We start from the raw sequence: 12570 nt of genomic DNA, 5'->3' as shown, positions 1-12570 counted from the left end.
ACATGATATCGAAGTATCAAAAAGTAACCAAATTTCTGTTTCTTTCTAACCAAACCCTATTTGTATGCCTTCTTCAAGACAATATTAAGACACAGTCGTACTGTGCGCGTTTATTGAATTGGTTTTCTTTAGATTATTGCTAGATTAGCCTAAATTTGTGAGGGAGTGCAGTCAACGCCTGTATAATGTAAGCGGCTTCTGTCATTCGTTTGTTTCAAATCAGATTCCCAGAGACAGGTGTGAAAATGATCCACTTGCAAGAGGACTCCCTGGAGTACATCCAGAAGATGTGCTGTGTCGAATAGTTTGCAGAAAACCACAAGAGACTAGAAATAGTCCTGGAATACTACTATTTCGAGAAAAGATTTATAGTTTTGAGACCTGATATCGGAGTATCAAAAACACACTATCTATCTATCTATCTACCTTGGTCATTTCCCTCAACAGGAGCAAGACAAACACATACAATAACAAAGAAAATTAAAGGGAAAAAAAATAGCAAAAAAAAATACACACAACATTTTTTGGACTATGGCCAACCCAATTGCCCAAACACCCAATTAAGTTAGGCACCTTGGCACCTAAGTTGGTCATGCTTTCGTCCCTCCAGATAAAATGGGACACCAGAATACGGCCATGTCACTCGGGTCAGGGTGACACAACAGACTCTTTTGTTCAACAGCAGGGGCCGACAGCTTTCACTGGTTTACCCCTGCCGCATCATACGGATACCCAGCCCATCCATAAGAACGCGTCCACAATCCCACTATCCTTTTACAACAAACTAAATTGTTTTATTTAAAAACTCAGCCCTACTATTTGTCGACCCTCCTCAAGACAATAGTGACAAATGGTAAATGGTCTGCATTTATATAGCGCTTTTCAAGTCAATGAAGACCTCCCAAAGCGCTTTACAATTCACACTTACCCATTCTCACACACACTCACACACCAATAGGGAGTCAGCCATGCAAGGCACCTAGCTGCTTATTGGGGCATTAGGGATTCAGTGTCTTGCCCAAGGACACTTCGACATGTAACACGGAGGAGCTGGGAATCGAACCTGCGACCTCTTGATCCCATTAGCTCTCCTGAGCTAATGCCGCCCGATAGTCTATCTGTATGCACTGGTTTTCTTTTGATATTTTGCTAGAGTTGCATAATTGTGGGAAGGATGGAATGCGGTCACCTCCTAGCTATTGGAAGCGGCTACCCTCATTTGTTTTTCTTTGTTTTATTGTATAAGCAGAGACAGGTGTGAAAGCGATCCACTTGCACCCTGTAGTACATCCAGGGGAAGGGCTGCCTCGAAAAGTTTGCAGTTGATGGCAACTTCGAGATGTCTTGCGGATTATGTTGTTGGCCGGAGTGAATTCTCCCTCGCTCACGTCCACTCAGTGAATGCTAACAACCAGTAGCAGCTTCCTGCCTTTGAGTATTGGATGAAGGATACATTCTCAGTTTTCTCCACTTTGCTCTCCGCTGTGCAGAAACAGGAACATATTCATTACACTACATCGCTCATGTAGGTTAATGTTACAACCATTCGTGGCTTTTCCCTCTGAAAAGCTCATTTCCTTCTGCCCGCAGTTCCCAGGACCGCCATTAGCCCGGAATGTCATACATCAACCTACACACGTACACACGCGTACACACGAGGCTCTCAGCACAAAAGCTTCTTAGTGGTGATTTTACAGTCAAAGTCTGTGTTATTTATTGTTAAGCAGCGGATTGTTGGTCTATGGATTTCATGTCCACTTTAATGTCACCCTCGAGTCAGCCGAGGCTCAAAAACACTGCAAAAAAATTGGGAAAAGTACAAGTCTCTCGTTTCCTTGTAACAGTCACAAGTTTTTCTTTGATATGATAAATATTTTTTTATCATGACAACATTTCACTTGTAAAAAATATTTGCAATAGAAATAAACTAATAAAGTATTGGCTCTTCCCTTTCCAGGCCATGAATTTGGGTAGAGGTTTGCTCTCCCACATTAAACAGATACTGGTTTTCATTGTTACCAGTAGCAGGAGAAATATCCCGATCTGACTCAGATACAGCACCTTTATCATCCCGTCACGTTGTTGTCATTGTGAAGCGTCCTCCCGCCGTCTTTTGCAGCGCACAAAAACATTTTCTCCATTCTAGATTGACGATGTGATTACAGTGGAACCTCGGTTCTCGATCATAATCCGTTCCAGAACCCTGTTCGAAAACCGATTTGTTCGATCACCAAAATCATTTTTCCCATTAAAAAATAATGGAAATCATTTTAATCCGTTCCAACACCCTGAATGTTTACCTTAAATGTTTAACGTAAACATAAAACTTACCCAGGCTAATCGTACGTCCGCGTTATCGTAATCTTCCGTACGAAAGATTACGCTAACATGAACGTGTAAAAATAAAAAAAACAGGTCGTTTACAAGTCATTTAGCACCCGGGTCTCCACAACAAGCGGTGAGTGGTTCATTGGAAAGGGGGGTCCGTTCGGTAACATGAACGTGTAAAAATAAAAAAAAGGATAAAGAAAAGAATTATGAATAGGATTCCTTACCTTTGTGGTGGTCAGCAGAAGGCGCAGGTGGACAGTGGGGTATTCCCCAGCAAGATCAGACACCCGCACACCTCCTTCATATTTTGCTATTATATCTTTCTTGAATGCAATAGTTGTACGCACTACTTTTCTTTTTTCACCTGTAGCAACTTTGCTGCTAGCACTGACTTTCTTCAGAGGCATAATTAGGGGCTAAAACACTTCGTACACCTATATTAAAAGCAAAAGCAAAACGAAGCACATCCGCACGCGATAACAGTTGGTCACGAAAAGAGCGATCTACACCCGTACGCCGCTCAGCATCGCATCCTAGCGTACGCACTCACGCATTATCGGCGTTCGAACTCCGATTTCTTGACCGAACAGCGAAATAAGAATTTCTCTAAATTTTTCGTCGGACTCCGATTTTTTAGAACTGAGAGGCGTTCAAAAACCGAGGTTCCACTGTATGTTGAAAGTTGATGAATTCTGAAAAAAATCACGTGAGGAAATTGCTGATTTACAACACATATATAATGAATCAGATCTTGTGAAAATGGCTTCATCCTTACAAAAAATGAAATATATAGAAAATGTACTCATTACATCTTTTCAATCAACTACACAGCAGCATTTTATAATATGTAGACCAGGGGTCCCCAATCTTTTTGAAGCTGTTATTTTTATTTTATTACTGTACCAGGTTGTAAACATTTGAAGCCAATATAAAATGGGCTCAGTCTTCAACTAAACATCTGCTTTGTATTATAGCAGTTGGTGATTTACATATAAAAACCTTATGCTAATGTTGAGAAGAATTTTGCAAGACTCGATCATGAAACTGATCGTGTCAACGATTTTTCATGCCGGCTAGAAATGTAATTTTCCCACAGGCTACTCAGGTGTTCTTAAAGGGCTACCTAGTGTAGACACTATTTAGTATTAGTTAAGCATGAGTGAAAAATGATTGAATCATTTCTAAAGTATTTGTTCTGATTGGACGTTACTATCTCATGACTAAACATGAGGTTGGGAAGTGGTCTTGGTTGTTTTAAGTCAAGTCAAGTCATTTTTATTTGTATAGCCCTTAATCACAAATAGTCTCAAAGGGCTGCACAGGTTATTGCACAGACTATTATTTCAGACTATTATTAAACCATCCCCTGATCTTGAAGCAACATGAGGGCAAGGAAAAACTCAAAATCCTCAACATGAGGAAAATGAAGAAACCTTGAGAAGGGACCGCACATGTGGTATCCCCCTTTCAGGATTACCAAGCAAAGGATGTTGCAATTACAAATAATACAGAGATATTGTCCACGAAAAGTATAGGTTATTCATATGCTATAGAGTAGGAGTGTGTGTTTAAGCTTAGGTTTAAACATTTCCACTGAGGTTGCAGATCGGATCTCAGGGGAAAGAGCATTCCACAGCACCGGTGCCCGGATGGAGAACGCTCTCGAACCTGCGGAACACTTCTTGGCTCTTGGGATCACCAGTAGACCGGCGCTTTCAGAACGAAGGCTTCGGACCGGAACATAGGAGGAAATCCGATCTGAAAGATATGAGGGAGCAAGTTCATATATGATTTTGTATAATACTAAGAGAACCTTGAAATCACATCTTAGGCTAACAGGGAGCCAATGCAGGTTAGCCAAAATAGGCGTGATGTGATTGGACTTTTTTGTCCTAGTTAAAAGCCTCGCTGCAGCATTTTGTACCAGCTGAAGACTCTTGATTCTGGACTTTGGGGGACCGGAGAGTAGTGCATTACAGTAATCGAGACGGGAGCTAACAAAAGCGTGAATTATAATCTCCGCATCCTCCCCACGCTGCTTTCGAGCGTTTTATCCTTAAAACATGAAAAGTGCAGTTAATATTCATATTATTAACTAATTTTTTTTGAAAGCTTGATCAGATATTTTCTATCAAAACTCTTCTTATAAAGTCAACGTTTTCCAGTCACAATGATGAATTTCAAAAACAGTTTTTGGACTTGTTTCTTGTTTGGATTAATATGTTTAATATGTTTATTTTAAAACTTTTTCTTCTCATTAATTTGCCCATTGCTCTAGTAAAATCTCTTTGGCATTCATACAGTTGTGATTTTTTTATTATAATTAATCTGTCTCCGTTTGTGTCTATTTGTCGTGGCAGCCGAATACAACAGCAGCATCCGCGAGAAGCTTCCCCTCATCATTGGCTCAGCAGCTGCTGGTTTGGTCTTCCTCATTGCCGTGGTTGTCATCATCATCGTGTGCAATCGGTGAGCCACCCGGCCGTTCAATTGCTCCGTTTCGGTGTTTTAGTACCGGGTTTTTTTTCAGCCTCTGTTACGACATTCTGTCATTATGAAGAACAGATGTATTCATGCCAGAAGCACTGATTCGAATTGTTTTCAGGATGAAAGTCTTTATTATTTAAGAGCCACTTTCAAAACACTCTAACTAAAAATTAGACAGAGCAAAACTACACTTCTTTGTGTTGGTAATCGCCTAATAGCTTAGCCTTTAGGTCTTCCAGCTCGGTAGCCTAGATGGTAGGGCGCCCGCTCCGAGACTGGGAAGTCGCTGGTTCAAGCCTCGGCCGAGTCATACCTAAGACTTACAACATTGGTACTCATTGCCTCCCTGCTTGGCGCTTGGCATTAAGGGTTGGAATTTGGGAATTTGGTCACCTAATGACTCCCAACACAGCAGTTGGGTCTAAAATGGCGGCGCCCTGTTTGGCTGCGGCTGCATCGGCTCGCTACAGTTTAACTTGTACGGGTCAGGTGTATCGACATTTCGTTCTGTGTGCATGGTTACAAAGAATGATAATAACACTAAATTAGTAATATTATATTATTATTCTAGCTTAGCTTTCATTCACACTCATTAAGCTCTTTTTAGGAATGTTGGATCCCAATTAATTTTCAGGCCAATGCCGTTTCTCAACTGTTATTAGTAATAGCCGTCGATAGCATAGGAGAGACTGATACCGCTAGTATTACATGATATATGATTGATATATATATATATATATATATATATATATATATATATATATATATATATAAAAGATGCTGGGATGCCGGGTCGCTGCCAAAATTGACGCATGTGCTGCCTGGCTGCTACACGCTATGCTATGATATTGAATTTCAAAAAATGAACATCTTCTTGGAAAAAAAATCGCATACATACTTAGTTTTTAGCTTTCTCACTGAATATGGTACCAAATTCATTGAGGATGAAAATACAAAAACTAATCTAATGTATTTGGTAATAAGATAGAAATCCATGAGGTGATCTGTTGCAGCTGGCTCCAGTACATCTGTCTGATTATTATTCCATATTTATCTCGGGGGTCCGTAAAGGTCCCGAAAACGTGTGACATAAAGTGTGACAACGGCTGCATTGCATCCTCATTAACACTTCATAGCGACTGTCAGTGTCGTCAAAGCAGCTGTGACACAAGCGAAGCTTTGATACTAGGAAGACACTCAACTCTTATTAGGTTGAGTCATTTTTTTTCCCCTCGCGTCATTTGGTTGTCGTATTTCATGAAGACAAAACGTTATTTTTTTTACTGGTTCATAAGAATGCTTTGTAACCTTTTGGCACTCTTCAGGCTTTACAAAAACAAACAAACAGAGTAAATATGTCTGGCAAAATTCACCGTGTTTCAAATTTATGTAGGAACTCATTCACCAGTCGAGTGAATTTCTAGCCTTGTCTTATGGGAAAATAAAGGTTTGATGTATATAGCAGTATTTGGCAATTATTCTGTCCAAGTGTGATTTGAAAAGTCTTGTATTGGGAGCAGGGTTGGGTAGGGTTACTTTAACTTGATTACTTTCAATTACTTTTGGATTACTCCAATAGCAAATATGCTAATAAAAGACAAAATAAACTAAATATGAATACAATTATGACTCACAACACGTGGTAAGCTTTCTCTCCTGGCTTTGATCTCTTTGATCTCCGGCAAAACTCACATAAAATGCGACAGAAACAAAATGAAAATAAATCCATACAGCTTGCCAACATCATTTTTGCCGTTCCATGTATTCCGTTACTCCCCAAGCCTGCACAAAATTTAGTAATTGTATTCATATTTAGTTTATTTTGTCTTTTATTAGCATACCAGCTCAGTAGCCTAGATGGTAGGGCGCCCGCTTTGAGACTGGGAGGTCGCTGGTTCGCGCCTCGGCCGAGTCATACCTAAGACTTATAACATTGGTAAAATGGCGGCGCCCTCTGTTGGCTGCGGCTGCATCGGCTCGCTACAACGGGTCAGGTGTATCGACATTTCGTTCTTACAAAGAATGACAATACAAAGGAAATTATTATTATTATTATTATATTTGGTATTGGAGTAATCCAAAAGTAATTGAAAGTAATCAAGTTAAAGTAACCCTACCCAACCCTGATTGGGAGATACAACTTGTTAGACATTTAAGAGATTCTGAATGTGAGTTAAAATAAACAACAAAGCCATTTTAAAATAGCAAACACTCAAACGTGAACAAATACTGTAATCCCCTTTTCATTTGCAAGGGACACAATCCCAAAAAGAACCCGTGATAGGCGAAATCTGAAAACAAGAAATCTTTATTTCTTTAAAATTGTATACAATGAAACACTCTAATATATAAATTATTATCCTACATGATAGAACACTGATTATTTGTATGTTGGATCAAATTCTTGAAAATGCTGGGTGGAAAAACAAAACAAAAACAATTGTCACAATTTAATAATTCTCAATAATCATATTCTTCAAAAATCTCTTAAATTGGCCACATCACACAGAATAAATCCTATTTTTATTTTTTATTCAGTTTTTGAATTGTTTACCAATCTGAAGTGTGGGAATGTTAGCAGTTTATTCAATGTAGTTATCTTTATTGTCATTGATACCAACGTTGTGAAACGTTGTATGCCGTTAAACAAACAAGCAATTTCTGAGGTCTGGTTTACCGTGACCCCTTTAAAGGTAAAAGGCTTCAGTGATTATTCAGTGATCTAGAAAACAATGATTACAATTTTGGAATACTTTCCAACATGACAAATTAGTATTTTGATATATATAAATAATAGCCTTTTTTTCTCCTTAATGTTATATGTTGTTCAAAGTAACATTTACTGCTCTATAGATCAGTTGCAGTCCGCTTAACAATGTTTGTGAACATAATTACTGTTTGTTGAACTAAAATTAGTTTTTTAAGGCATTGCCTAAATGCCAACCTTAGCTTTGTTAACACTGTGTGTGGCGGCTCAAACAAACACACATTGAATACAAATGGTGGGTAAACAATTCAAGTCAATTATTAGAAGTATTTATTGTTTTTTTTGGTTTTTTTCGGAGAAGCATCTCTTGATGATTTAGGCTTCATGCTAACAGTTAGCTAAAGCTTAGAAGCAAATAGATATAGTTTGTCGTTGTAATAGGTAATATAGACTCAATACTGACAATCATTACCTTTTGATTTCTATTACCTAATATGAAGTGTACGCTGCAAACCCAAGCATTTTTGATGAGTGCCTCGGTCCAATCGCTTCACTTTAATGCATTTAACTACAACTCCCTCCTCTTTCTTTAATCAGCAGTATACGATGGGATCCTATTATAATTTAATTTACGATCACTAACTTTTTCCCCCCAATTTTGGCATGCAAACACACAACATGAGAACATTTTAACACCAAACTAACATAAACGAAACCTTGGTCCACTCACTATTTTTGACCAGCGCGGATTATTCTTTGGCCTCCAGCTTCGACTGTAACAAAGCTATGAAAAGGTCTATAATACTTAGAGTCTGGACGTCCTCCAAATAAATATTAGAATTTTTATAACTTTCTCTTTCATGAAATTACAATTTGAGTCCTGTAGTAATGTCCACACTGGTTGTATTTCCATCTGTATTTTTGTGTATGGTGTTCTTTTCTTTGTAGCTTTCCAGCTCACACAGAAAATAAAAAGAAGAAAAAAAGTGTACACTTGACAGCTTGTCAAGTATCTCGCAGTTCTGAAACGTTAGAGGTGCCCCCACCCTCCCCCTGTTTTTGCACCAGCGCTAGAGTTCTTTGTCTCTCCCCCAGGAGGCGTGGCTTTGACAGGGCCGATTCTGAGTACACAGACAAGCTGCAGCACTACACCAGCGGCCACAGTGAGTAAACCCCTCAAGCCCCCCCTTTTACTGCATTTAACACCAAGCGCCCCTCCCCTACTTTTGGTACACCTGTCACCATGACTACCGCCTCACACCGTTGTCTCCATCACTGATCACGCCTCACTCCAGCACACCTATCTCCATGACTACCGCCTCCTCCTTCCAAAAAAGGCCCCCTTCCCCGCGCTGCTTTCGAGCGATTAATCCTTCCATTTGCGTTTAAGCAAAGTCCACACGGGCGCGCGAGGTTCATGTTGTCATCGTTAACACGAGCTATTGTTGTGAAAGTAGGTCAGCCCCTCGCTCATGTTGAAGCGCCATTAGCGGCTAATGCCACGCGAATCGTTCACCGTTGATGAAATATTCAAAAGGATCGACGGCGTCGCGTAAAGCTTCCGCTGTGCAGCTTATGCGGCAGTGAAAATGTGAGAACAAATCCCGGCGATCGCCAGCATTTAAGAAATTGCATCGTCTTGGGATTTAAAAGGCTGTCATTTCAGTTCCATTTAATCAGCGTTATCATTCTTTTATTTTGCTGTGTTTTGAAGGTCGTCAAAGGGTGAAAAAGTAAAAGGTAGTTCAGGTAAAACTATTAATACCTTTTATTACAACTCGTTTTTTTTTTACTCTATATATCCACCATAGCAGTATAAATAATGTTAATATTGTTTCATATTATAATGGAATGTTTTACCATAAGATTCAAATTTAAGTACTTTGTAATGTGCTTTACAAGTATAAATAATTTAGTCTTTGAAGGATTCAAGTATGTAAAAAAAATGTGACATTATACCTGCAGACATTATTCGTCTTTCCTTGTGGTAACTATACCTTGGCCCAACGTTCGAACTTGAGGCTTATTCTTAAAAAAAAATTGTTTACTTTTCACAACTAACTGTTTTTTCTGACTTCTCCTCAAGTAATAATGCAACAATTGTACCGTAAAATATGGATTTTTCATTCCTGACTGTTTTAAGGGTTGTTAAAAAAACAATTTATATTAAACTGATTTCCTTTTGCACAAACCAATGTTGCTAAATAAAACCATACCTCAAATGTACATTTTTGTTATATGAATACATGAGAAAACAATATTTTGGAAGGCTTCTTTCATGTTTTTTTTTCTATTGTGTCATGCAATGTTTACAATTCCAAAGTGAGTACTTATCAAACTTCAAGACAATTAAGACATGTCCCAATTCATAGTTACTTAGCTTTTTTGAATAGAGAGATTATTTTCGATTTAGAGGAAAAAAAAGTTCTAACCAGTTATCCCCCCCCCCCCTCATAATTGTAATTCGAATTGAATAATATCCGTAGAGATGTTTGAAGCAACTTACAGACTCTTATGACATTTGCGAGATACAGATTCGTACATCAAAATAATGTTCCCATTTTTTTACTTAAAATCTCAATTTTTTAAGAAGAAATGACAAGTTCAAAGTTAAGTAGACACTTCAAAAAAGGAGAGACTACATCAATGTATTTCAAACTTGAAAGGAGAAAAGCGAGACAGCTTCAACCTCAGATATAGATAGATAGATAGATAGATAGATAGATAGATAGATAGATAGATAGATAGATAGATAGATAGATAGATAGATAGATAGATAGATAGATAGATAGATAGATACTTTATTCATGTACTTTTCTAAAGGCTGTCCCCTGAGCCCTTTTTTTCTAATAAACCTCCAAGGTTACAAAAGCAGATCCACACTAAAGGGGGCTGAACACACAACAGCCAATAGTGACAATGATGTAAAAAGTTCTTAAAAATCAAAACAATAACCAAGAGTGTGCAATGATAACCAACGGGCAACCAATGGAATCTCCTTTTCAGATTAAAAATGTAATAAAACAGAATCAAGTTATTAAATACCTTTAAAATGTTTAAACTATCATCAATTATTACATGAAATAACAGAAATGTACAGGGAGTGCAGAATTATTAGGCAAATGAGTATTTTGACCACATCATCCTCTTTATGCATGTTGTCTTACTCCAAGCTGTATAGGCTCAAAAGCCTACTACCAATTAAGCATATCAGGTGATGTGCATCTCTGTAATGAGAAGGGGTGTGGTCTAATGGCATCAACACCCTATATCAGGTGTGCATAATTATTAGGCAACTTCCTTTCCTTTGGCAAAATGGGTCAGAAGAGGGACTTGACAGGCTCTGAAAAGTCAAAAATAGTGAGATATCTTGCAGAGGGATGCAGCACTCTTAAAATTGCCAAGCTTCTGAAGCGTGATCATCGAACAATCAAGCGTTACATTCAAAATAGTCAACTGGGTCGCAAGAAGCGTGTAGAAAAACCAAGGCGCAAAATAACTGCCCGTGAACTGAGAAAAGTCAAGCGTACAGCTGCCAAGATGCCACTTGCCACCAGTTTTGCCATATTTCAGAGCTGCAACATCACTGGAGTGCCCAAAAGCACAAGGTGTGCAATACTCAGAGACATGGCCAAGGTAAGAAAGGCTGAAAAACGACCACCACTGAACAAGACACACAAGCTGAAACGTCAAGACTGGGCCAAGAAAAATCTCAAGACGGATTTTTCTAAGGTTTTATGAACTGATGAAATGAGAGTGAGTCTTGATGGGCCAGATGGATGGGCCCGTGGCTGGATCGGTAAAGGGCAGAGAGCTCCAGTCGGCCTCAGACGCCAGCAAGGTGGAGGTGGGGTACTGGTATGGGCTGGTATCATCAAAGATGAGCTTGTGGGGCCTTTTCGGGTTGAGGATGGACTCAAGCTCAACTCCCAGTCCTACTGCCAGTTTCTGGAAGACACCTTCTTCAAGCAGTGGTACAGGAAGAAGTCCGCATCCTTCAAGAAAAACATGATTTTCATGCAGGACAACGCTCCATCACACACATCCAAGTACTCCACAGCGTGGCTGGCAAGAAAGGGTCTAAAAGAAGAAAAACTAATGACATGGCCTCCTTGTTCACCTGATCTGAACCCCATAGAGAACCTGTGGTCCCTCATCAAATGTGAGATTTACAAGGAGGGAAAACAGTACACCTCTCTGAACAGTGTCTGGGAGGCTGTGGTTGCTGCTGCACGCAATGTTGATCGTGAACAGATCAAAGCACTGACAGAATCCATGGATGGCAGGCTTTTGAGTGTCCTTGCAAAGAAAGGTGGCTATATTGGTCACTGATTTGTTTTTGTTTTGTTTTTGAATGTCAGAAATGTATATTTGTGAATGTTGAGCTGTTATATTGGTTTCCCTGATGAAAATAAATAATTGAAATGGGTATTCATTTGTTTTTTGTTAAGTTGCCTAATAATTATGCACAGTAATAGTCACCTGCACACATAGATATCCTCCTAAAATAGCTAAAACTAAAAAAGCCCCACTCCAACTTCAAAAATATTCAGCTTTGATATTAATGAGACTTTTGGGTTCATTAAGAACATGGTTGTTGTTCAATAATAAAATTAATCCTCAAAAATACAACTTGCCTAATAATTCTGCACTCCCTGTATATCATTTTTATTACTAATTTATACTTGTATCCACAACTCATAAGGCTTGTATGGCACCAATACTTGGTATGTGCAATTGCCCATTCCTGATACAAGGATATTTTATTGTATATCAATCAACATTTAATTTGATTTGAGTGAATCAAATTCTTAATTGAAAAAAAATTCAACCTGAATCAAAATGGAAATGACTCAGGAAATTAGAAGTGATACCCAGCCCAAATTATTTTGCTATAAAATCATTATTTTGAAATGTTCAGATTGTTGTGATTAATTAAAGCTCTGAGTATGTTTTATAGCAGCGGAAATATGAGGGGTAGGCGGTGGGTTATAATGCGAAAAATGCTGAAAATTGGAGGAAGAAGAAGATGGTAATATGGCATG

General features: G+C 38.7%; 1 protein-coding gene across 4 annotated transcripts in view; it reads left to right on the top strand.

The window, feature by feature from the left end:
• Positions 1-12570, top strand: part of ephb2b (eph receptor B2b) — a 243835-nt gene that overhangs the window by 206237 nt on the left and 25028 nt on the right. For 2 of the 4 annotated variants that reach the window (XM_088338893.1, XM_088338891.1), the window contains exons 8-9: positions 4692-4800; positions 8624-8688. In XM_088338893.1, coding sequence (XP_088195019.1) covers positions 4692-4800; positions 8624-8688 — 174 coding nt within the window. Of the gene's footprint in view, positions 1-4691; positions 4801-8620; positions 8689-12570 lie in introns of all 4 variants that reach the window. The other 2 variants (XM_088338892.1, XM_088338890.1) reach the window with 1 other exon arrangement.

The sequence above is a fragment of the Urocampus carinirostris genome, chromosome 6 (genome assembly GCF_059441175.1).
Source record: "Urocampus carinirostris isolate Australia breed hairy pipefish chromosome 6, RoL_Ucar_1.0, whole genome shotgun sequence".
Taxonomy (NCBI): domain Eukaryota; kingdom Metazoa; phylum Chordata; class Actinopteri; order Syngnathiformes; family Syngnathidae; genus Urocampus; species Urocampus carinirostris.
The sequence above is the reverse complement of the archived record's forward strand: the minus strand, read 5'-3'. Positions and strand labels throughout refer to the sequence as shown.